Raw genomic sequence first — 27,093 nt, forward strand, 5'->3', positions numbered from 1 at the left:
GCAGTACTTAAAGGGCCATATTACAGTATTTTCTTATTTGTTTTGTTTTGTTTGTCTGTTTTGTTTCATTCACACATGTTTAACAGATAAACCCGGCATATTTAGACTGAGTTCTTCTCTCAAACAGAAAACACTTCATTCTACCTTGTGACGTCATCATGTGGTAATACAGGAAGTGCTCCACTGTGTTTTTAAACTCCACACACCTTCACTAGAATCATTTGGCAAATTTCAGCCTTGTAATTTCTAATCTTTACTGAACTAAAGGTAAACTGAGCTGCTAACTTGGAAACTACCACTTCATGACATCACAAGGTAGAACAGAACATTTTGAGCTTTGGAGATTTAGAGAGACTAATAATAAAACATGTGTGAATGAAACAAAACACAACTCCAGGTCTGTTTTTGAGGAGGTAACAACATTATAACATGACTTAAAAGTGAATAAGTGAACAATTTTACTGATGTACTTCTGTATTTATAATTGTATTTTAGTCATCCAGAATCTGCGCATGATGTAGTGTCAAGATCAACCCGTAATCATAAATCACATGTTACATTCAAGCTTTTATTTAGTGCTTGTGTAGTAATTTCAACTCACCAAGTACTTTTTGCATTTATTTGAGTATCTATTTGGGTCGTATCTTTTTACTGCATTAGATGAATCTTTATTTAGCACATTTCTACCCACACTATGCTTATTTTGTCCAAAGTCCAAAGTCATTTCAAAACAACTGAGTCTAGTCCAACTTCTCTTTCTCTGCTAAAGAAAAGGCTCCAGTGGCAGAGGACGTGCTGCGAATGTTAATTGTTTTGTGACTGGTCCAAAGAGTCAAGAAGCCAGACTCAAGTACAGCAAAAGGATCTACATATAAGAGAAACATCATTGTAATTCAGAATATGTGCCTTGTTTTGACCAGTTTAAATGTGTTGTTACTTTGTCAATATTTTTTTCAAGTTTAAAGGTGCACTGCGTAACTTTTCTAGTAAAGAGTCAGCCATTTGCCTGTGTCCATGGAGATGTTATGGCTTTGCACTGAATGATCTACAGTATGGCATCAAACACGTTAATTAAAACACACTTGCACTTGAATGAGGATAGACAGGTTTAATGCCGTAGTGTGAAACATTACAGGTAAAGCAGCAACATCTCCAGACAGGCAAGTAGCAGATCCTCCAGCAGAAAAAATACATAGTGAACCTTTAAAGATAAATTATGTGTGTGACGTGTGTGAATTCAAAATAAAAGCCCAACAGACTGTTACACACTTTACATGGAGGTTTTATTGTGAAAGAGTTGTATCAGGTGTGACAACTGTGCTAGCAACTGAAGTGGTAGTAATAATGTACTGCAATGTTCCTCAAACTTTTCACACCTAAAAATAGAACGGTAGTCCAAGTATTACCAGATATAAACCATGTCTGCTCCAGGTCTGCTCCAGGTCTAAACCAGGTCTATAACAGGTCTGCTCCAGGTCTATTACAGGTCTGCTCCAGGTCTGTTCCAGGTCTAAACCAGGTCTATAACAGGTTTGCTCCAGGTCTGTTCCAGGTCTAAACCAGGTCTATAACATGTCTGCTCCAGGTCTATTCCAGGTCTAAACCAGGTCTATAACAGGTCTGCTCCAGGTCTATAACAGGTCTATAACAAATCTGCTCCAGGTATAAACCAGGAGTCTAAAATTGGGCCATAATATTGCTTCAGTAGTTCTAGCCACCAAAAATCACCCAAAGCAGGCCTAAAAAGTGAATAAAGTTTGTCTGAATTAATCAAATATTAGAACTATAGAGAAACTCACATCCCACAGTTTGAGAAACACTGTATTAAGTCGTGACAGAGCTGAATTTTTTTTTTGAAGTTTTGAATTAAGCGAACTGCAAACTGAAATAAATATTGTGGCTGATAATAACATTGGTTTTGTGGTATGGTAGTTACACTTAAACACACATCACATTCCGGTGTGTTTTCCCCTCTGTTCAGGGGGAGAGGACAGAGGAGTCTGCAGGTGACATCGTCTGTAGCATCAGGACTGCAGCATCTCTGTTTTGTCTGCGAGCCTCATTCAGCGGAGAGCTCCCCCATCTGGACACAACACACAACTGAATCAACATGCAGACATTACTGACAGAAGGATTGTGATCACACAGTCCTTTATTATGCCATCAAATGAATGTATTGTTAATTTGCAAACCATTATAATCAAAAGTAGTTTCTGTTGTGTGGTTTAGACCCTTACTTTAATCACAAATTGTTGATGTTTTGAAGGTAATGCTCAAATATAGAAAGTCAAGTATTTTGTTTAGGTTATAATAAGAAAACTAGCAAAAAGAGTTCAAATAAATATATCTGTAAATGGCATTTCAATACTTTTGTACCAAGAATAAGGCATTAGTCTCATATAGAGTCGCTTTACAGTACAGTACACATTCAAACACAGTATTTTGCCGATGGACACAAGAGCGAAATGCACTGGTATTGGTAATTTGACACTTTTTTCACATTTAGCCCTTTATCGAATTATAAAATGATTGTTGTGATTATTATTATCAACTACAGCTTTGTTTCTGTTATATTTATTTAAAAATGAAAGAAAACCTGTAGCTCATCTTCACAAACAGCTACGTTTCATTTGGGGAGTTACTTTTTTCAGCAGTTTTAGGTGAAATCACTTACTTTGAAGTTAAAGAATGGAGTATTAGACTTCTATGGGTATTAATTAACTGCTAAAACATAACATATTGTAATGAACTGATGTGTTGTTCTTGTTGTTATGTACCGGTAACTGCTTTTGTATGTAACACATGGTTGCTATATATATATATGTCTTTCATGATTTACTTATGTTGTAGTACAGGCTGTTCAAAGCTGCTACCTGTCTCTCAGATGAGGGTTTGCTCCGGTGTTCTCCAGCAGAAAGCGGATGACCTCTACGTGACCTTCAGCTGCGGCGACGTGAAGAGCTGAGCGCCCGTCGTAATCTACAGAGTTTACATCGACGCCAGACAGGAAGTACCTGCGGAGAGACAGGAAGTGAGAGAAAATATGGAAAGCGACATAATTATATTTAGACGAGACATATTATGCAAAACAATCTAATGAGCGGTGAATAGTCTTTATTTTGGTTGATTAATGCTGTTTGACTCATTCTAATCCTACATTTGAGGGTTAAGTGCTCACCTAACCCCTATCTCCACCCGCATCCTAGTATATAGTTTTGTTTATGTTGAAATTCATACATGTTGCAGCCTTATAGAACCAAGCCTGTCATGATAGTTTCTTTACCTTCTGAGTGACTGGACGTCTCCTTTAAAAGCGGCCAGCAGCAGGTTCATGATCTGGTATCCCTAAAGCACAAGGACCCGCAGATTCACAGTAAATATAGAGACTTTGATATGCTACGCCATCAAAATGTTCAAGATAAAGTTTAATGACAAAGTTAAAGCTGGTAATAAATCAGAAAACTATTGTGTTTAAGTATCGGGTTAATCCCAGTTTCTCCATTCTTTCACTTCATGTATAAGTATTTCTGTTATTCTTTTTATTAAATGTAGTACTATGTTTTTCATGTACACATACAGAGGAGTAGTGGTCTAGGATCAGCCTTGGCCTCACCTCAGACTCAGACTTCCACTGTCTGTAGGCCAGGACCTGTCTGAACGGGGTCCTGATGTCAAAACTGTGCAGCTGAAACCGAGACACCAGCTCCTGCAAACAGAATAGTATAAAACATAATGTTCATATTAAAGGGTCACTGTGTAACTTTTCTGTTAACTCCATCGAGATGTTATTGCTTTGCCTGAAATGTTTCACAGTACAGCATTAAATGTGTCCATGGAAGCAAGCAGATGGCCCCACTAGGCTAAGTTACAAGTCACGTCTCTAAGCAACTTTTTAAGGTATTTTTGAGTAATACAAATACCTGTAATTGACTTGATACTTTGCAGCTGATGTCATTAACATTTTCTGGGAGTGTGATTCTAACTGGAGGCTCTCACCTGTCTGAAGTGATGTTACTCAATTTAGACTTTAATCTGCATTTTGTTTTAACACAATCTTAGCTGTAACTACAACAGCTGAGCTGATTTGTGTTGTTAAACAAGTCCCTCTCAAATAGCATTACAGTCACAAGCTAGCTAGCATTAGCCAACAGCTTTTATTTAAGTCACTCTCACTTTTTTGTTGAAAATCAAACTCCTAAACAGGACCTTGAACGCTCGGATTGATCACAGGCTCCTGAAAAAGTGTTGTTCAAATCCATTTTGTATTTTTTCTTGCATATCAGAGTATCTTAAAACCTTTTTGGCAGTGTATGCTAATGTGTGCATTGTGTCACCATGGTAACAGATGAACATTCCACCATAAAGATACATGTAGAACACCCCCAGCATGATGTCACTGCGAAATATCAATAAATGCAAGATGCGAGAAATAAAAATTCCAGGCAAAGCAATGACATTTCCATGGAGACAAGCAGATTACATACACTACACCAGAAAAGTTACATATTGCACTTTTAATACAGTCCCAAAAACATAGGGATTAGTGATTAAATGTGTACCTGGCAGAAGTGCAGAGCTCTCCAGGGGTTCCCACACAAGTCTGTTTCTGGGGAAAAGGCCATTAGACCCAAGACTCCAGGAACTACAGCCAGCAAAGCACCATGGGAACTGGAGGCCGCAGGGACTGAGGTCTGTAAACAGCAATATAGTGAGAAGATTATATCACAAGATACACCTGCACAGGAGTTATGAGTTTAATCTACTTTTTACATATGAATACTAAAAAATATCATATCTTACTCACTCACTCATTAACTTCCCCTTTCTTTATTGTCCAATAGAAATCATCATCATCAAACATCATAGACCACTTAATCAACTAAACAACTAAAGGCCTACAGTCCTAGTGACATCAACTTAATTCTTTGAAAAACACAGACATTTACAGAGTCATCCCTTCATTCTTCAGGACATGGTGATACTCAGGCTGCCTCCGGTGGTACATGCTGCCCTCTGCTGTTGAATATTGGTTTTATTTAAAGACACCCAAGCGTTAAAGCGTTGAATTGACATCATAACATTCCAGAAAGTTGCAATTTGCAGATGGTTTGACCTGGATTGTTGTTAATATCTGTCATTACTGGGCCTTTCCACATGAAACAAAATAAGGAAAAAAATGGGCCTTTATTTAACCCTAAAAAACTGACTGTTATCAGCTTATCATTTGTGGATCATAAGTTTGGATCAAAAACAGTGACTCCCACATAAGCCCCTGCCCCATCTGAAACTATGACATCATCAAATTCAAGTCAACGCAGCCTATTCACGTTTGTATTCTTCTTGTGCTAAATGAGCTCTACAAAGCCCATATGTACCTTAAAGTGAAAGGCAGTGGAGTGGTGCTTGAGTCCTGCTGTCTGCATCACTGAGAGGAGGGACCTGGTTGCCGCGGGCGACAGGACCTGGTCACATGACAACGGACAGAGGCCCCCATTGGCTAACGAGGCGGCCATAGCTGCCCCAGACTCACATGTGACTTCTGTGGATGAACACTGGGCAAAGACATAAAAAGAAAAAGTATCTAAACTAAAGGAGGGGTGGAAAAAGTAGTGAAAACGTGTACTCAAGTAATAGTACAGTTATATAGAAAAAAAAAGTAGTGCTGCCAAATTTTGACTTAGTTTGTATTTGAGCGAATTGTGTCTTGCCCAAGTACAGATATAGTGTATAAGCAGCTCTTGAGGTCAAAATAAGTCTACTGTGTGCTGTGTGCATGTAATTAAAAAGCATTTTATTGTAATCAGGATGTACTCATTAGCATGCTAGTTGTTGCTGTTAACTTTACAGCCATGGCAAAACTCCACACTGGCTTTTGAAAGTTGTGAAAAGCGCTTATAAACTCATCATGGTGAATAATTAGGATGCTAAGTGCAATAACTTTGGACAACTGTAAACTATTTTTTCACCTTTAAGTAAATGCATGAAAAATACCAGAAGTTACAAGTACATTTTTTTCCCTCAATTTTAGCTTGATTAATTCAGACTTTAAAATTAAGTTGTTTTAAACCACAATACACATATTCGTAGCGCTCTAGCCAATCAGTACGATGGAGTATAAGGGTCACTTAAATAAAAAAAATTATGTGGGCGCTACGAGAAAAAAAAAGTTGTAATATTACGAGAAAAAAAGTCGTAATATTACGAGAAAAAAAGTTGTAATATTACGAGAATAAAGTCGTAATATTACGAGAATACAGTCGTATTTTTATGAGAATATAGGCTGCTGTGCGTGAATGAGTGACCAGTGTGTTATGAAGAATTTGGAGTATTTTGTTCAGATATAGCAATTTTATTCTAAATCTGTCTGGTTCCTCCAACTAAACAAACTCAAACACTTGCAGTGTCCCTTCAAAGTACTTCAAAGTACTTATACTAATGATAGTGTGGTGATGGTGGGCTAAAAGACACAGTATTTCACCGTGCACAAACCCCAGTTGAAAGTTTATCTGAACAAAATGCTCCAAATTCTCCATAACGCACTGGTCATTCATTCACGCACAGCAGCCTATACTCTCATAAAAATACGACTTTTTTTCTTTTTTTTTCTTTATTTAAGTGACCCTTATACTCCGTCGTAAATCAGAGCACGCGATACAGTGCTGTTTATTTAGTGGTTCATTCTCATTTTTGCACACTACTCCCCCTGCTGTTACTTAAGGGTATGAAAGGCAATTTTACCTGCAGCATCAGGTCCAGTGCAGCGTTAATGTCCACTTTTTCTGGAAAACACTAAACAAGAAACTATTCAGACAAAAATAAACAAAATAAAAATATACATAATGCAACCATAAACAATCTGTACCTTTTTCTCTTGTAGATAGAAGGACAGTGCAGAGAGCTGGACACTGGAGTCTCTGCTGCTGGTGTAACTGAAGCACAATCAAAGGTCCTATATTACACAAAACTGACTCTTGTGGAGCTTTTAGTCATGTTAAAATGTTTCCTCGTGAAAAACAGGCCTGGAGTTGTGTTTTGTTTCATTCACACATGTTTGAGTAATGCTGCTTTATTAATCTGTCTATGGTCTGAGGCTCTAAATGCTCTGTTCCACTTTATGATGTCATGTGGTAGTTTTCAAGTTAACAGCTGCCCTTTTTACCTTTTGCTCAGTAATAATTGGCAATTCTAGGGAAACTCGAGGGTCTGCCACCAGCTTGTCTTGAAATGTTATTGCTTTGCTTAAGATGTTCCACAGTATGGCATTAAACTTCTCCATCAGCTACATTAACGTTTAGGTTATTCTTCCCTCTGTGAGTAAAGCTTTATGTAGATGATGATTTTTTTAATGTGTGTGTTTCTTATTTATCATTAGATGTGATTGTTATTTGTAATTTTTGTGTCAAATCTTTGGGTCTTTGGGAATATGAAAATCTGAATTTTTTATACTTTTGTGCAAATACATTAACTATTGATTTTGCTTTTTACTTCTACTTATGTAATATAATTTTAAAGTAACTTTCTCTGTTACGTGACCTCAAATGATGGCTACTTTACACACCCCTGCTTTCAATATATAACCAGTCTAGACAGAGCACTAAAAGTAAATATTATACATGTTCACATATTCAGCCTACCTGGTGCAGTTCAGATTGGCATGTTCTTTGTTGCAGAGTCTTCTGATCACGTTTAGCACCTAAAACAAAGAACAGAACACACACATGAAGAAGAGGGATTTGTATCAACAATATTTAAGAATATTTGATCCCTGGTCCCTCACTGAATCGTACTTCTCCTCTTCCTCTGCACACAACCGTCCAGCCAACTTTGGATACAAAAAGACAAGACGTCAACAGAAGTTACTCCATTAGTGAGTTATAATGTAGTATAATGGAGTATAATGGAATATAATTTAGTATAATGGAGAATAATAGAGTATAATGGAGTATAATGGAGTATACTGGAGAATAATGTAGTATAATGTAGTATAATAGAATATAATTTAGTATAATGGAGTATAATAGAGTATAATGGAGTATAATAGAGTATAATGGAGTATAATGGAGTATACTGGAGAATAATGTAGTATAATGGAATATAATTTAGTATAATGGAGTATAATAGAGTATAATGGAGTATACTGGGGAGTAATGTAACATAAAGTAGTATAATGGAGTATAATGGATTATAATGGAGTATAATAAAGTATAATGAAGTATAATGAGTATAATGTAGTATCATGGAGTATAACAGGGCATAATAGAGTATAATGGAGTATAGTGGAGTATACTGGAGAATAATGTAGTATAATATAGTATAATGAATGGCTTTATTTAAAGACACCACCTTTGATATTTTCTGTAGTTTAACTGAAACTGTATCTGTGTTGGAAATACATCCAGGCTGGTTGCCATGAAATGTGAATATAACTAAACGCCAACAACTGTTCTAAAAAGATGGCACTGAACCATATGACAATGATCAACTTAAATGAATGAATCAGGTTTGCATCACACAACTGAGGGCTTTACTTGTTCTAGAGTTAGAGAGTGAGTTACTTGTAAAAGTGAAGTTGTGACAATGGCTCCTGTCTCAGTCAGGGGCGTATGAGGAAGTCCTGCACAAAGTAAAGCAGAAATTCAGATTTAGACAAACATGTGTGTGCGTGCTGTAAACTTTTCATTTTGATGGAAGAATTATCTTTTACTATATCCTCTTTGGTTTTCCTCAAAACCACTCTTTCCTCACAGCTCAAATCTTAGCATCTGTAAACCAATATATTCACTGGGCTGGTACAACATTTTGTGTCACAATTATCATTAACATTACAGTATGTTATCATTGTTAAAATACTTAGAAAGTGTTATGAAGATATCTCTTAAAATGAATATATTCTGTATTTAAACTTTACTTATTAAAGAATGATACTTTGTTATAAGTAAAAAACACAAAGATGTAGAAAAAAAACATAAAGCATAGACCCAGACTGCACAGTCTGGTGGAACAATGCAGATGATCTTTGTTGACAGTTACCATGGTTACGCAAATCTGTCCCTCCTCCCTACCATATATTCACTCTCCCTCCTCTGTACCACATATACTACATGTACTTGTGCTTTTGAGACCTGATTTGTTGAGGGAGAAGGGAGAATCGTATCGTGAAAACTCTTCAAATCCGACATATCTGTGAACCAGGTCTGCTCCAAGTAAATCCACCACGACCCCATAAACCAGCGGCCATGACACCTCCCCCAGTAAGACCGGGCTGGACCAGTCTCCAAGGGACAACCTAGAGAGAGGGAGGGGGGAGACAAGGAGAGGGAGAGAGAAGTAGGGGAATGAGGGAGAGAGAGAGAGAAAGGGATGTAAGTTGAGGGAGAGAGCCAGACAGAGAGAGAGGAGAAGAGAGAGAAAGAGGGAGAAAAAGCTCTTAACATAGTATTATATAACTATAGGGTTGATATTAAAAGTAGACTTACCTCTGTCCGTCCACAGTGCAGATAGATACTCCCCATTTAATACTGTCTAGTCCATCTTTCTCCTTTTCCTGGAAGAAAGCATTCAATTTGAATGCTTTTATGTTGACAGTTTTAAGTGTTTTTTGCTAAAGGAGGGGTGTCCAAACTATGGCCCAGGGGTCAAATGTTAACCTAGTGCAGTAGCAACATGGATTCTCGCAATGTCCATTTGAGGAAGGGAAAGATGTCTGTGCTTTTCTATGAACTGAAGAGTAAAAAATGTAGAAAAATGTAGAAAAAAGTAGAAAATTCAGTTTGGCTAAAAAGGATGTAGGCAGTTTAGCTTTGAGGCCTGAGATTTGCTTGTTTCACTCTTGTCTTCTTGTAAGGACCTCATGTACTTGTCTATCATTCAGTTTTTAATCATTCTAAATAAATGAAATAGAAACGTGAAGATGTGTAGTTTATATTTACAGTAGTAGTACTGACGTGAGCAGGGGACAGGTGTCTGCAGCTGGAGAACAGTTTCTGAGTCTCATCGGTGAAAGTGGAAAAATCCGGGATCACAAAGCGTCCCTGCAGAGCTCTGAGGATCAAGGAGACTGAGCCGGTCACACACCTGGAATACAACACATGTACAATGAGAGAAAGACTGTCTCAGGGTTTTTTAATTTGATCACGTTTGAGTAACAACAAACACAGGAGCAAGAAGAACAGTACAGCTGGAATACCCACTGTTGTTTTGGTATTGCATACAGTGACATTTTGGCTGTCATCCCTTCATCAGCCCTTTCTTAACTACAAGTACAGACCTGTGGAAGGAGTTTTTGTCTATGGTCCCGTCTGAGTCCTGCAGTTTCCTCATGTGAAAGAAACTCTCCCTGAGCCGAGGGTCCGAGCGGTGCAGCCCAGAGCTCCAGATTGACTGGGACAAAACATTAAGTAAAAGACTTAACGATCATGAATCAGGATTTCTCAGCAAGTCAAATCTTTTCTGCTCATATATCCATCAAATCAGAAAACAATTCACATTTATTTATTTCAAATCTTACATGTAAATACCTCAAAGAAATGGCTGACATTGATGCGTCCATTTGTGGAGAAACTGTCAAATAACACATCTGCCGCTCTGAAAGACATAAACAGTAAAGTATAACTTAAAACACTTTGCCTGGGTTTATTTTCAGTGGTACAGATGCAAACATGAGTCTTGCTCACGCTCTCCTCTTGGATGGAGTCTGGACCGGACTGAACCAGGTGTGAGCCTGGACTCGGTCTTCAGGTGGGACCAGAGCCTGGGGCAGAGGGGGCTTCAGACATCCATTAGAGCTGCACACAGGGGGCGCTAAAGAGAGAGAAAGAGGGACGCAATGCACCTTGATTACAATACTGATCAAATTAAACAGCATGTTTTTGATAATGTATTTGGCAATTCAAGATGAATCAACTACAATAATCTTATGTTTAAAGGTACTATATTTATCCAGATTATCCATATCCAAATTTTAGACATATCAGGCATAATTTAAACCAAGAAGCTGAAAATTTATTTTTTTAATGCAATGATAATGCCACACCTGACCTACTGTGTCACCTCCTGGTCTCAGGGCTGCAAGACAACAATGAAACCAATCCAGTCGGTCTATAAACAGGCTCTCAAAGTCCTGGATATGAAACCTTTTCACCATCACCATTGTAAAGTCTTGAGCAAACATAAACTTTTAAACTGGGACAATCTAGTAAAATTTCAGGATGCTAACTTGGTCTTCAAAATCCTTCATGGCCTTGCTCCTCCTCCACTCTCTACATTTTTTACACAGAGTGGTACAAACACCAGAGCTGCTGCCTCAAACAATCTAGTTGTGTCTCTGAGAAAATGCTCATTTAGCCAATCTGCTTTCTCAGTTCGAGCAGTCCAGTTTTGGAACACTGTCCCGCCTCACATCAGAAGTGTGGACTTTTAAAATCATGGTAAAAAAAAAAGGTTATTTCTGAATCAAGCCTGTGATCACGAAATGTAAAATTGTGCTGCCATGTGCTGCCTGCCAGCCTCATCTGTTCTGTGTTATGCCTGTAGATTTTGTCTGTCTTTGTCACAGTGTTTTACTAATTGCCTACTTACCTGCACTAACTTTTAGAACATTTTACTAATAACCAAACTAACTTTTAATACAAACTTTGTATTTTATGTGTGGTGGCATTTTACATCTTGCCATAGGGACTGCAGTTGGAAACTAGCTGTATAGCTAATACTGGCGCATTTACAGAAATGTTGATTAATGTGCATTGTCCCTATTCAAATAAACTAATTTAATTTTTTTTTTTAAAGTTGGGAAATTGTTACATTTTTATATAGCACTTTTCCACCTTCAAGTCTCAAAGCTCTTTACATCAAGCAACCATTCAGCCACACACACACACGCACACACACGCACACACACACACACACACACAAGCACGCACACACACGCACACACACAGACGCATGCACACACGCATGCACACACACATACACACACACACACACACACCAGTGTACACAGGCCATAGACTGTATAAAGAACTACCCGGTACACCTTAATTAACCATAATAAAGCATAAAGAATGATTCACAATGAACTAATTGTTTTATTAAAGAATGATTCAGGTTTAGTAAACTACTTAATTAATATCCTAACTCTGAACCAAACGATCAACCAGTGTTGAAAGTAGTATTAAATTCTGTTACTTCAGTAAAAGTACAGCTACCAGAGCAAAAAAAAAAAAAAAGTAAAATTATCACATGAAAAAATCAACTTGAGTAAAAGTATTCAAGTTTTAAAATGTACTTAAAGAGTAAAAAGTAAAAGTATTTTGGCAGCCTTACCCCTCAGCCTTTTCAGCAGGTCTCAAATAATAATAAAAAAAAATACTTTTACTTTTCAGTTCAGTTGAAAAATGTAGTGGAGTAGAAAGTACAGATACTGCTCTCAAATGTAGTGAAGTAAAAGTAAAACTTAAAAATGTACTCTAGTAAAGTACAGATATCTAACATTTATACTTAAGCACAATACTTTACTACTTTTACTTTGTCTTATTCAGTGCACCAAACCCTTTAATTAAGTAGTTTTTAAGCCAGAATCATTCTTAATAAACTATTTGTTCATTTTGAATAAAATTGCAGATAAGGGTTCAGACTAATCATTTCACTGAGACATAGTCATTATAATTACGATTTGACAAAAAATGTTGCCTACTTTATTCTATTTTTATAGTTTTGGTGATGTTTATTATTTTACTTCCTGGTTGTACAGGTGATTCCATAACTGCTCTGTAACCCTAGCAACAATAATGTTAACAAAGGCTGACACTTTTATTTACTGAATGTTTAAACTGCAGAAGACATTATTCCTTGTGTGTTAATAGTGTAGTTATTATTAAATGTTCCCATAGTTACCTGCTGACCCCGGTAAGACTAGACTGACAGGCCTTTGTAAAGGGGTCAGAGGCTGGATCAGTCTGGGGGCAGGACGAGGCGCTCCTGTTGCATCTTGGGAAACCTCCAAAACATCAACAAAGATCAAAGTTTAGACATGAAACTGCAATATGTCTACACGTCCATTAACAACAAGGCTATAAACCTGTCCGCAGCTTTTTATCGCTTTTGGGAAAATTAGAGAGAACTAAAGCACTTTTTCATGAGGTCGTTTCCATCCCAGAGCTTTGAACTATAATTTCAGTCTCACCTCAGCAAGTTTGGACAAGTTTTACCTGGGTCACGGAGGATCTCGTCTGACACTCATCTGTCAGTGCTCCGTCCTCTAAAAGACAAAAAGTGTTGGATAATGGTTACGCCAATAAACATAAACACAACCAGGTGTGTTCAGTGAGTCTAGTGGGTTTTTTTGGAAATGAAAACTTCAGTTCCATTATTTCTTTAATAGTCCAGAATCAGCACAGTAGTCTTCTCACAGAGTTTAAAAAAAATGTTCCTTTGTTAACCAACAGGAAGTTACAAAATCAAACAATGAATTGGTAATTGGCTCATAAAAACATGCTCATTTAATCATAAGGTCTTATTAAGAGCAAGTAAAAGTTAATCACTTCTGTGGGAAATTGGCAGCACATTATAAGAGGAGAAATGTAACAAAACAGCAGGACTAAACTAAAGCAGGACTAAACTGAGACAAAACCAGGACCACACCGGGACTAAACCAGGACTAAACCAAGACTAAACCAGGACTAAACCAGGACTAAACTGAGACAAAACCTGGACCAAACCAGGACTAAACCAGGACTAAACCAGGACTAAACCAGGACTAAACCAGGACTAAACCAAGACTAAACCAGGACGAAACCAGGACTAAGCCAAGACAAAACCAGGACTAAACCAGGACCAAACCAGGACTAAACAAGGACTAAACCAGGACTAAACAAGGACTAAACCAAGACTAAACCAGGACTAAACCAGGACTAAACTGAGACAAAACCAGGGCCACACTGGGACTAAACCAGGACTAAACCAGGACTAAACCAGGACTAAACTGAGACAAAACCAGGACCAAACCAGGACTAAACCAGGACTAAACTGAGACAAAACCAGGACCAAACCGGGACTAAACCAGGACTAAACCAGGACTAAACCAGGACTAAACTGAGACAAAACCAGGACCAAACCGGGACTAAACCAGGACTAAACCAAGACTAAACCAGGACTAAACCAGGACGAAACCAGGACTAAACCAGGAATAAGCCAAGACAAAACCGGGGCTAAACCAGGACTAAACCAGGTCTAAACCAAGACTAAACCAGGACTAAACCAGGACTAAACTGAGACAAAACCAGGACCAAACCGGGACTAAACCAGGACTAAACCAGGACTAAACCAAGACTAAACCAGGACTAAACAAGGACTAAACCAGGACTAAACCAGGACTAAACCAAGACTAAACCAGGACTGAACCAGGACTAAACCAAGACTAAACCAGGACTAAACCAGGACTAAACCAAGACTAATATAATAATAATAATACATTTTATTTATATAGTGCTTTTCAGGACACTCAAAGTCTCTTCACAGTAGATACAATAATAAAATATCACAAAAATTTACAACATAAAATCAAGCATTAAAAGCGATTTTGAACAGGTGAGTTTTGAGTTCTTTCTGGTGGAAAGGTGGGGAGGTCAGAGCAGTCACGGAGGGGTTTAGGTAGTGAGTTCCAGAGGGTGGGGGCAGCGATGGAGAAGGCTCTGTCCCCCCAGGTTCGGAGCTTGGTCCTACAGGGCAGGGATAGGAGGTTGGAGCTGGAGGAGCGGAGGGAGCGAGATGGAGTGTGGTGATGGAGCAGGTCTGTGAGGTAAGGAGGGGCCAGGTTGTGGAGCGCTTTGAATGTGATAAGAAGGATTTTGAAGTGGATGCGCTGAGGGACGGGGAGCCAGTGGAGCTTGTGGAGGACAGGAGTGATGTGTTCACGTGAGCGGGTGTGGGTGAGGAGGCGGGCAGCGGAGTTCTGAATGTACTGTAGTCTGTTGAGGGTTTTGGATGGTGTACCATAGAGGATGCTATTGCAGTAGTGGATTCTGGATGTAATGAATGCATGGATGAGAGTTTCAGCGGCAGAGAAGGTGAGTGATGGGCGGAGACGGGCTATGTTTTTGAGGTGAAAGAATGCAGTCCGGGTTATGTGCTTGACGTGGGGTTCAAATGAAAGAGTGGGGTCGAGGAGCACACCGAGGTTACGGATGAGTGAGGGTGGAGAGAGTGTGGTGTTGTCAAAGTGGAGGGTGAAGTGTTTTGAGGATTTGGCGATGTTGTGTGGACCGATGATGATGAAGTCTGTTTTGTCGCTGTTAAGTTTGAGGAAGTTGTGATTCATCCAGTTTTTGATGTCTGTTAGACAGTGGGTGAGAGTGGAGTGGATTGTGGGGTTGATGGATGTTGTGGAGATGTAAAGTTGGATGTCGTCAGCGTAGCAGTGAAAACAGAGACCGTGACGACGAATGATGTTGCCGAGGGGGAGGATGTAGAGAATGAAGAGGAGAGGACCAAGCACCGAACCTTGGGGGCCTCCCTGCTGCAGGGGGGCTATGGAAGAGGAGCAATGGTTGAAGTGAATGAACTGTTGCCGGTTTGTGAGGTAGGACTGGAGCCAGAGGAGAGCAGAGCCGGTGATGCTGAGTGAGTTTTTGAGGCGGGACAGGAGGATGGAGTGGCTGATTGTGTCGAAGGCTGCAGTGAGGTCCAAGAGGATGAGGATGGAGAGGTGGCCAGAGTCGAAGGAGAGGAGGAGATCATTTGTAACTTTGAGCAGAGCTGTTTCGGTGCTGTGTTTGGGACGGAAGCCGGACTGGAAGGGTTCATAAAGACTAAACCAAGACTAAACCAGGACTAAACCAGGACCAAACCAGGACTAAACCAGGACTAAACCAAAACTAAACTAGGACCAAACCAGGAGTAAACTAGGACCAAACTGGGATCAAACCAGGACTAAACCAAATCTAAGCAACGATAAAACAGACTACATTCAGTCATGTTGAGAAAGGCCTGATCGGAATTCTTTGTTCCATTTAAATTTAGAAGGTTATTTAGTGGGAGGGGTCAGATGGGTCTTTAGCAAATCAGGATTCAGGACAGAACCTTAATTTAGAAATACCGCCCTCTTCAGGATGTTTCTGTAACCACTAATGAATGGGTGGTTCAGACAACAGCACTGGACTGTGTTACTGTTCTTGTTAGAACATGGTTGTTTGAGCGTTTTGGAGATTTTAAAAGACACATCATGAATTATTTGTACTGTCTGTGTATTCTCTCAGTCATCCAACATGATCCATAGTAAAAGAAATTGAATAGTTTTTCTTTTACTATTATTATTATTATTTATTATTATTGTTATTGGTCTTTAAACATGCTCTTGATTAGTTTTACCTAAAAAAAATCAATGTTAACAAAAGTTTGAGTGAAATTTACAAATTGTGAGGGTGGGTTATGTGGGTAAATCTATATAATGCTTTCCACTAAAAAGCAGCTGACGCACAGCAGTCACAGGGAGCATGTCACCTGCATGATTCCATGGAATATAGAAAGTTAAAACCATCTCTCTCTATCTTCATCCATACTGTGCTGTACTGTACAGTGTTATCACTAAAAGAAACAACATTTCCAACAAACAGGCCTACAGGCCAAGTACAAGTCTAGTTTATGGAAATCCAAGGCCACTCACAGTACGGACATTTTTATGTTGACAAACATTAATTATTAGTAATAATTAATAGCCTTTTGGCTAATTCTGGTGCATTTGCAGCAATGCTATTAATGTACACTGTCCCTGTCAAATAAACCAATAAATAAATAAATAAATAAATAAATATTATGGACTGTCCTAATTCAAATAAATAAATAAATAAAATGAAATGTTCTTCTCAGTTTTTCAGTTCAATAAATATGACCAAAATGAAAAAAACATGTTATTATTTGTCTGTTTTCAGCTTAAAAATGTTCTTTCTGTGGCTTCACTTGTGTTGAACACTTTCATTTTAGTAATGCCACAAGATGAAAATGGTTTTGGATTTGGTTCCTTAGAAACTGTGACTAATATGTTTTGTGGTGTAAAATATATTTGGATCATTTGTGATGAAACAAGATGAAACAAAGAAGCGAAGACTTTATATAGAGGCTTTATACAGACTGTGCTTTGCACAAACTATTCACTCAGTTCAGTTCACAGTATCTAATTATGGAATATAACTAAATAAACTATTATATTAAAGCCCAGACCTGTGGAGTCCTGGTCTTTACTCGGCTCCAGAAGTTTGTTTCCATCCAAACCTCCATAACGTTTCCTCCATTTTCGCCTTAGAGATGGAGTCCTCTGGAAACTGCACAGGAAAACACACAGGTGAATTTTAATGACGCTTGAAATCTGGTGACACTTAAAGGACTGTCCCTTCAGAAGTACTGCTGCAGGCTTATAAAAATGAACCTCATGGATTTCATAGTGTTCAAGTCTTTCTGCTAGCTGTGCTTAAAGCACTATGTAATTTTTCTGGTATGCCACTGGCTTGTCTCCATAGAGATGGTATTGCTTTGCCAGGAATTCGCTTTGCCAGGAATTTTCCACAGTATGGCATTCAATTTTTCCGTGGAAACAAGCAGTTCACACTTGCACATGCACACACATGCATGTTTTTCAGGGTATTTTGTGAGCAGGGTAATGCCATACTGTTGAACATCAAGGCAATGCAATAACATCTCCATGGAGATATTATGGAGACAGTTGGCAGACTTCTACCTGAAAGTTACACAATGGACCATTAAAGATATTTATGAACCTTATTCTTTTTACAGTTCTTAGTGCAAAATTCAATTATTGAGGTATTGGTGCTGTTAGCAGGTTAGCACTGGCAGTCTACAGGACAAAAGAGACCCCAGACATCGGGCATGAAAAAGGATTAATACTCCATAACAATGTATTAATACCACACTGATAATAAAAACAAATGAGTTTAATAGAATGTCATTTTGATCACGATGTTTTTGTCATGATCTTAGAGGTCTACCAGTTCTGACCATCAAGAGATTTTTTTTCAGTACCAATACTTGTTCAAGTATCGATCAGTATCTGGGTATTGTTTTTCCACTGCCTCAGTGCCCAGTCCTATTGTAACAGGTTGAATAGAGTTTTTTGCTGAGTGTCCCTTTTCTTTGTTCTTGGTGCCACGTCTTAGCCTGTCCTTCAAACACAAGAGGAGGAATGCAAACCTGGGCTGCTGCCAAAACCAACAACAGCTTTGCCCCAAACCCCCAATAAAGAGGCAAATAAATACTTGGAGTACATTAGGAACTGACTTAAGTACTATGTTTTTAGAAATATACTATTTACACCTAATTTCACACCTATTCTCAGTTAAAATTTTGCAAATAAATAAAAACATTTTTACATTTTTGAGCATGGAAGCAAAGCAAGTTTTAAATATGTAGAAGTAAAGATGCCAACAGCACCATAGTCCAAAGATAATTCATAAAATTGTGGTAGTAATTGTTGGTAATCATAGCAATAGTAGTAGTAGCAGTAGTGGTAGTAGTAGTTGTTGTTGTTATAAGTACTAGTAGTACAAGTAATAGTATAAGATTGATTGCAAAAACAGAAAACTTGCATGAATACTTTTTATATTACGTCACTAAATATAACTGATGAATGGGTTACTAAAATAATATCTACAGAGTATTACTTTTCACCTTTGTGAAAGATGTGAAAGATACATTTGTATTGTATTGTATAGGTAATGCATGTATTTGTTTTGTCTTTCTACATAGTTATTATATTGTACATTTACAACTATAATTTATGTGCACTGTCTCAACTGTATAAATGCATTAATGCAGAGATCGACATAGGTAAAATCGTGTACTTACCAGACGTACGAAGTGTCCTCTGGCTCCTGACCCTGGTTGTTCTCCATTTTAGACAGTAATGTTTCAAAGTATTGCGCAGAGGACAGTCTTTAGAGCTGTGACTTCAGGCTGTACTGTGTTTTTAATGAATGAGAGTAAAAGGAGGAGGAAGTCTGCAGACACTCCCAGCACTAGCTCTGTGGTACAACATCTGTTTTACAAGAATTAAAGAGAGGAGAGAAACAGAGAGATATATAGAAAGAGTGAGACAGAGACAGAGACAGAGAGCGAGTCAAGAGACAGACAGAGAGACAGAGAGAGAGAGACTGTGAGAGAGAGAGAGAGAGAGAGAGAGAGAGAGACAGACAGAGAGACAGAGAGAGAGAGAAAGACTGTGAGAAAGAGAGAGAGAGAGGCTGAGAGAGAGAGAGAGAGAGACAGACAGACAGAGACAGACATGAGACATATATATATATATAGAGAGAGAGAGACGCAGAGAGAGAGAGAGAGAGAGAGAGAGAGAGAAAGCGAGAGACTTGCTTCAGGGCCTATAGTCTGCTGATAGGATGAAACACAGGCAATTAAGGGTTTACTCAAAGAAAAGGCAAATGTTAAAGTCCCCTTTTCTTTTTCTTTCTTTTCTTTTCTTTCTTTTTTTTTTAAACATAATAAATAAATAAACAGATTTTGGTCTGAATGAACATTAGAAAAATGCAATGTGTTCATTATTAAGCTTTGACTTCTGCCAATCTAGTCACAGACTTATTTTATTATAAAGTTCTACATACTGAACAGATCATATTTTAGGAAACTGAATATAATGTAGATTGCAATTAATTATACATTAAACAATAACTAAATCAATGAAAAAGGAAACTAAAGAGGTTTAATGTAGTAACAGTAGTAGTAGTAGTAGTAGTAGTAGTAGTAGTAGTAGTAGTAGCAGCAGCAGCAGCAGTAGTATTTTACTATACTGTTCAAATTATAAATCACTGGCTCAAACAAACAGAAAAAATAAATAAGTAAATAAAACATTACTTTATTTTGAAAACCGGACGTGGCCGTGTTTACACTTTAGCATGTAGCCGCACGTGAGAGCTAACAGGCTAACAGCTCCTCACCGGTGGAGTTTAGATGTTTTCCCGGATATCTCTAGGTGTACAAGGATTATCAAAAACACATTTTATATTCGGACAGTGTGCAGTTTTAACATTCACTCTTGGTGGTGTCTCGGCCTCGGTTTGTCCGTTTATCAGACCTCGAGCTCATCTTTTCTTCTGTGACCGAAACTTCTCCAGAATCCGTCCAATGCCTAAAAGAGACAAGGTGCAGACTGTTGTTATGTTTTTACACCGGCCTGTCTGTGAAATGCCACACACCAGGCACACTGTAAAACTGGTCAATTTAAACGTTAAAAAATCGATATGAATATTAATCAATATTTTTGTATAAATATGTATTTCACCTGGGAATGTTGTTTTGTAGGGATTGTTCCGTAGTATGACATTAAACTTATCTTTCTTGCATTTACTCAGTTATAATCATTAATTGTTGTTTTTATTGCTACAGAAATACCTATATATCTATAATATGATCTTATTATACTTCCATGTACTTCCGTCCTCTTGATTGAGGACATTTTCATGATCTGTAGCTGATCATTTGTTGCTGTCCTGTTTCTAAATCTCAGTATATTTTCAGGTGAAGGGGCCAGTGTCTGCAGGGGCCAAAGCAGCAGAACCATCAGGACCAGTGTCACGGGACAAGAGCGGAGCTGTGACCATAACAGTCCACGCCAAACCTGGGTCCAAACTCAGCGCCATCACCGGTACGATATCATACAACTATTAGTAGGACTTTGGGACACTTTTGGTGTTTCATAATTTATAATCACTTATTAAGAGATAAATGGTTGTATTTTAGTCTATTTACTGAATATGTATGGAAAACAAAAAAACAAACAAACTAGTAAACTAATAAAGGTCACACAATTTACATATTAAGAATTATTTAGGCTTAGTAACTACTTAATTAATACGAAGCCCTTAATGAAGTCGTTACTCGGCCTGAATCATTCTTAATAAACTATTCGTTCATGCTTTACTATGGCTAATAAAGTGTTATTAAAAATAAATAAAGCTAAAAACGACAGCTGCTATTACAAAGACATGCTTTGTAGAAAAGGAGTTTTATTTAGTTTAGATTTTAAATTAAAATCATTTCATCAAATAAACCTTTACCTTTTACCTTTTCTGTAGAAGTATCTGCAGAAGCAGTGGGTGTGGCTATTGCAGCGCCCCCTACAGATGGAGAGGCCAACGCGGAGCTCATCAGGTTTCTGTCTGATGTCCTGGACCTCAGAAAGAGTCAGATTGCACTGGACAAGGTATGAAAGGGATACATAGAGAATATTTATAAAGTGTGTTATTGTACACATTTGACAATTTGATTTAAAGCCACAGTATGTAACTCTTGAAATCACTTTTTTTTTTTATTTGGTTGTTTTTATTGCACTGAAAACCTCCTCCTGCTTGTCTCCATGGAAATGTTGCTCGTTTCCTATAATATTGCAGAGAATGGCACAGTATGTTCTGAAGTATCGTTTTAACTTTGTATTAGTGTGGAATCATGCAGGTGAGGTGCCAGCCCCAAAGTTACATACCCTTTAATAATGCCACTATTTTATATTTTATTTTTTGGGGCATTTCTGTTTTGCTATGTGAGTCTGTATTGTGCAAATAACAATAACAACTATTAAAATAGGTTCATACAAAGGTCATATTCACGATTATTCTGATTCATTGTAGAAAAACGTATAAATACAAAGAAAACACTTGTGATTAGTTTAATTACCATCTCGTTCAGCTCTGCTCCATATGCACATTTATGTTTTTATTATATTTTTTGTATATTTTGTTATAGGGCTCCCGATCCAGAGACAAACTGATCAAACTGGACTCGTCTCTCAGCCCAGAGGAGGTGCTGCAGAGGCTTAAACAGACTGTGAGCTGAAGACTCAAACATGAATTGAAATAAACCCTTATAATTTTAATGGGCAAATGGAAAAAGGAGAAGGACAAACAAATAGAAGAGAATGAGAATGAACAACTGATGAGTACTTGAATAAAATCTATGACAGAATATAACTGTCACTCAAAAGTATTTAAAATATGGCATCGATGAGGGAGTGAAGGACACAAGTATGTAATGTCGCTATTGGGGAACAAACTTGGTGTGTTCACACTTGCCCTTGTTTGGCCCTTGTTTGAGCCCAGTTTGAGTCCTATTGCAGAATGGATTTGGTTCTGTTTTAGTCCTGGCTTAGTTGATCTCCGTGTTTAGTCCCAGTTTAGTAGTTTGTTTGTATTGAATGGACCTAGACTTTGTAATTCTTAGGCTGGACTGTAGATGGTACTGTGTCTCTTCTAGGTTTGGTTACACTGATGGAGAACTTTGAACAAACAGAAAAAAAATGTGAAAAAAGAAAACTCATCTATTTACATGGAGACAAGGAGATGATGTCACCAGGACAAGTTACAGGTCAGACCTGTGGAGAAGCAAGCATGTTTACAGCATGGATGTATGTCTTCAATTTGTATTTTTTGCAAAAAACAAAATAACCAGTTATTGAATAAATGCAATATAGACAAGTTTAATGCTGTGGAATATCACAAGCAAGGCAATAACAATAATCTCCATGGAGACAAGCAAGTGACAGACTCACCATCTCAGCAAAAAATTACATAGTTCATCTTTAAAAATACTGCATAGCCCTAGTTGAAAGTGAATACTGGCTCCTGGCCCCATCTGAGAACATCAACACCATCTACAGCTCTAGATGAGTCTGTGTGGGTGTAATCTCTCATTCAGTCCAAGGCAGAAAAAAGTTTCAGAGGGAGTCATCTGGACACTGTGTCTGAAATCAAGTTTAAATCCCAGTGTCTCAGACCAGTAGCTACAAATACAAAAAATGTGGCACACTACAGGCCAAACTTTTTTTTTCTTTTTAATTTGGTCAGTTTGCTCTCTTAACATATAAATTGTCACATACAAACCACAAAATTGTCCCGTCAGCAAGTTTTAACAGGCAAAATGAAAATGAATTTTGTTTAGGCCAATTTAATACTAAATACTAAAAACAGTCCCCTCTGTCATTTTTCTGTATCTAATATGTCAACAAAATTAAGCAATAAATTGACACCTGCCTCTGTCTGTGTTCAATTTTGTCTATTTTTAACATATGAATTTCATAATTTTTATATGAAAATGTTACATGAGAAAACTTTACATACATTTGTTTCTTACATTTATTACAAATGACAGAAAACATCTTGAAGATTTTTCAGTGTAAGATTGTGTCCTATTTGTTTACTGGGGCACTGTGGGTAATTGTTATTTGATTAATTATTATATTATTAATCATTAAACTCAATAGAGTTTAAGATAGTGAGTGAGTTGATTGGTTGTATTTATATTTAAAGGTGCACCATGTAACTGGAGGGTCAGTCATCTGCATGGAACTATATTGTATAAATCAGTGTTTTTCAAGCGGTGGTACGTTTAACACTGGTGGTAAACGAGCACCTCTACGTGGGATTCACATAGCTCTTCTGTTTTTGTGTTTGCCTAATTCAGTCAATCAAATATCCAGATTTTGTACCTCCTTTGGGTAATTTATTCATTAGAACTTCTGTAGTTTAGGCCTGGCGATACTCGGAAAGTCAAATTCTTTCTTTGGTGGTACTTAATATAAAAAATTTGAATACCACTGATAAACTTCTCTATTTGTTATTTATTCAGTTACAAGTGTTTTCACAAATAAATGCTAATAGATACTACTTAATACATTTTAAGAAAAGTTGTTGCCATTTTGTGGAACATTCCAGAAAAAAAAGCAGCTTTTGGACACTCCACCTATAAACTTACATCGTGCACCTTTAAAAAGACAGATTAATATAAATACCTTTCTTCTTAGTACTTTTTTCTGCATAAATACTTTTTTTTTGCATGAACCCCCATGCAGGTGCACTGGTGTGAGTGCAGTTACACAGAGATTATGTAATCATTTTGAGAGCTTTTGCCACGCACTCTTTTTAAATCGATCTGTAGGACATGTTTTTAGTCGACCAAGAATTTGCTTAGTCAAATCCAGCCCTACTGTTCAGCTGCAGTGTCTCTCCTTAAGTGGACTTTTCTATATTGTAAGTTATTAATGTGTAACAGCAGTACATAACAGCTGTATTTGAAAGTCCTTGATAAAAGCATACTGCGCAAACTGAAACGGCTCTGGACGCTTATGTAATGCTTTTGTCTTGCTCTTACATCCTGTACTGCAATTATTTATAAATAACAACAGAAAAAGTGACATTTTACCAAGCTAACCTGAAGCGGCCTGCAGCAGAGCAGCTGTGACGTTGCTGTTGTTTACAGAGGGTTTGATAATGGACTGAATCATGGCGATAAGTGTCCACCTGCTTCCAAAAAACATGCTCCAATCCAATCCACAGCAGCATCTTTTCATTTACAAAAATATCCACTTCCTGCAGTTGTGGTATTTGTTTTTGTGACCGTAAGCATCCAGTCCTCTAACGTGGATTAAACCATTAGACTAGAGTGGAAAAAGAGAAATCAGATTGAAATTGTAATTTGAATGATTGCAATTAGGAAATGAGAACAATCTGCACATTTTGTCCTAAATGAATCACTTTGTTTATGTTTAAAAAATATAAACCCAGTACGTTTTGACCTCGACAAATATGTTACACACATATGCACATAAATCCTGTGCTTAGGTCTCTGCACTGGCTTCCTGTAGCTCAAACAATAGACTTTAAACAGCTCTGCTTGTGTATAAGTCTCTCCATGGCCTAGGTCCAAAGTATATCTCCGACATGTTAGTGCCATATGAACCATCTTGCAATTTGAGGACTTCAGGGACTGGCCTCCTGCTGGTCCCAGAGTCAGGACTAAACATGGGGAATCAGCGTTTCAGTTTTCTGCAGCTAAAACCTGGAACATTCTTCCTGAAGATGTGAGACAGGCCTCTACTTTGACAATGTTTAAATCCAGGCTCAAAGCAGTTCTGTTTAGCTGTGCATACGACTGAAAGGGTTTTATTCTGCACTTTTCTCTTTTAATATTCATTTTATAATGATTATTTGTGATTATTCATGTTTTGATTTGTGTGATTTTAATGTCTTTCTTATTCTGTAAAGCACTTTAAATTACCTTGTGTACACATTGTGCTATACAAATAAACTTGCCTTGCCTTGCCTATGTTCCTAAATGGGATTATACTAGTTTGGCTGTTTTAACTGTCAAAATGTGGTACTTCGATTAATGCGTGTTTGAGTTATCAAAAATGTATGTACTATCTCTGCCCACTACTCACTACTTATTTATGATTATTCAAACAAATTCATTCTAAATTTCATGCAGCCATTTTTCAACAACAAAAAGTACAAAATATCCTGTTTTCTTCAGCATAAAAGCTGTTAGATCTGTTTAGATCTGTACAAACATGTTCTGAAATGTGATTCTTGTGTTTGTTTATGTGTTCTGGACATATTAGATAATTTTTCTCCAATCGTTCAGCCCTAATGCAAACTCCACATATTAACATGGCCATAGGCGCAAAAAGTCAGTTTAGAAGAATATGGGCTCTTCAAAATTTGCAATGTAATGTTTAAAATCTAATCAATGTCTAATTGCAATTATCCTTTGGGAAAAAAAGGCTACATCGCATGATTCAAACCTCAACATGATTTAAACTAATGGACCCACCTGAGGCCTGATCTATAAAACCATATCTGGCTTGTATTGGTCTACACGTGAAGTGCGTGTGTGATATGTTAGGCTCATGTTTATCTGTATGGGCACAGCACTCAGATCATGCTGTAGAGCCAGATTACATGATTTACTCTGGGGGGACAATAAACGCCTGTGTTGTACAGCTGCACCAAGCTCTCTATCTCCAATCATATTTGGTCATTTGAGGTTTAGGATATCTCTATGTTCAGACTTTATTAGAAAGGGGTATGATAAAAGATTAGAACAGGATAACCACTCTGCCACTGTAACACAGGGAGAACATGCACACTCCAGTCAGAGACATCAGGAGTTTAACCCACAACCTCCTCATTGAGAGGAGACGGGATAAGCACTCTGCCACAGAAACACAGGGAGAACATGCACACTCCAGTCAGATACATCAAGACTTTAAACCATGTCATGAAAATTATCTGTAAAATAATACCAAAACAAACAAGAAGGCTGCCTATGTTGGTTTATTACCAACATAGGCAGAAACTCTATCTGTCAGTTGTGGGACCGGTAAACAAACCATCCCACAACTGACAGACAGAGTTTCTGCTGCAGTGGGCCCAGAGCAATGGGGTAACAACACTTAAATACTGTCTGAGGTCCAAGCCCTTCCCCAAGTACATTTTGCATTTAGCTCAGTCTGGCTGTCCATTTAGCCGTCTTAGCTCAGAGAGGTTACACCTTTACATTAGCATCTGAGTACAGGCAAGGACGATCAAACAATAAACATGTGAAATAAAACATGTAAATGCAAAACAGTTACCTACAGCGTTCTGTAAGACTAAAGGACAAAGACTAGTGTGTCTTTTAACACTTCTTACAGTGTATCTTGGACAGTGGACAAACACACAATACTAAAATTTCTTCCGCACTCACAATCTCCTCACTGAGAGGAGACAAAATAACCACTCTGCCACAGTAACACAGGGAGAACATGCACACTCCACTCATAACATGGACTAATCTATATGCATTTAACATCTTAACAAATGTCTGTGATGTTTTGTCAGATGTGACAGAACACTGTTATGACAGTTTTTTTAAAAAGTAGATTTTTACCTAAAATGTCCCCTTTAAATGCTAACAAGATAAGTAGTAAGCAGAAGTTGATTCGTCTCTGCTTACCCATCTCGTCTGTGAGCAAAAAACTGTTTTACTTTTATTTATAGTTTGGTCCAATGGAGGCTCAGCTGTCTCTGTGCTTGCGTAACAGATTTAGAGACATTCTTAAGAGTATTATCATGTGTTTGGCGTGCTTTTGTCCTTATTGTGAGCAGTATCAAAGCTGCACGCTGCATTCACAATAGGGTTATGAAAATCAAAAAGGAGGCTGGAAAAGAAAAACAATATATAAAAGAGATTTTTTTTTTTTTTTTTCTCGAAATAGTTCATGTTTTTTGTCACTGTGGTTATATAATCGTACACTGCGTCTGCTTAGAAAGA

General features: G+C 37.8%; 2 protein-coding genes across 2 annotated transcripts; one reads left to right on the forward strand and one right to left on the reverse strand.

The window, feature by feature from the left end:
- Window positions 1-1,905: 1,905 nt before the first annotated feature.
- On the reverse strand, window positions 1,906-18,943 carry glsl (glutaminase like). Its single transcript, XM_055222744.1, has 21 exons — window positions 18,850-18,943; window positions 17,212-17,312; window positions 13,206-13,255; window positions 12,892-12,994; window positions 10,674-10,800; window positions 10,518-10,584; window positions 10,268-10,380; window positions 9,945-10,074; window positions 9,477-9,544; window positions 9,123-9,286; window positions 8,556-8,614; window positions 7,778-7,822; window positions 7,635-7,693; window positions 6,863-6,929; window positions 6,739-6,789; window positions 5,376-5,552; window positions 4,560-4,691; window positions 3,614-3,706; window positions 3,284-3,345; window positions 2,874-3,014; window positions 1,906-2,083 (listed from the first exon to the last, which is right to left on the reverse strand). Exons 1-21 carry the CDS (start codon window positions 18,894-18,896, stop codon window positions 1,978-1,980), a joined length of 1,962 nt encoding a protein of 653 aa, XP_055078719.1. The 5' UTR covers window positions 18,897-18,943; the 3' UTR covers window positions 1,906-1,977.
- A 954-nt stretch (window positions 18,944-19,897) lies between these two features.
- c6h15orf40 (chromosome 6 C15orf40 homolog) lies at window positions 19,898-23,038 on the forward strand. The gene is made up of 4 exons (XM_033968386.2): window positions 19,898-20,154; window positions 20,530-20,656; window positions 21,087-21,214; window positions 21,751-23,038. Exons 1-4 carry the CDS (start codon window positions 19,963-19,965, stop codon window positions 21,838-21,840), a joined length of 537 nt encoding a protein of 178 aa, XP_033824277.2. The 5' UTR covers window positions 19,898-19,962; the 3' UTR covers window positions 21,841-23,038.
- Window positions 23,039-27,093: the final 4,055 nt, after the last annotated feature.

This window comes from Periophthalmus magnuspinnatus, chromosome 6, assembly GCF_009829125.3.
Source record: "Periophthalmus magnuspinnatus isolate fPerMag1 chromosome 6, fPerMag1.2.pri, whole genome shotgun sequence".
Classification (NCBI taxonomy): domain Eukaryota; kingdom Metazoa; phylum Chordata; class Actinopteri; order Gobiiformes; family Gobiidae; genus Periophthalmus; species Periophthalmus magnuspinnatus.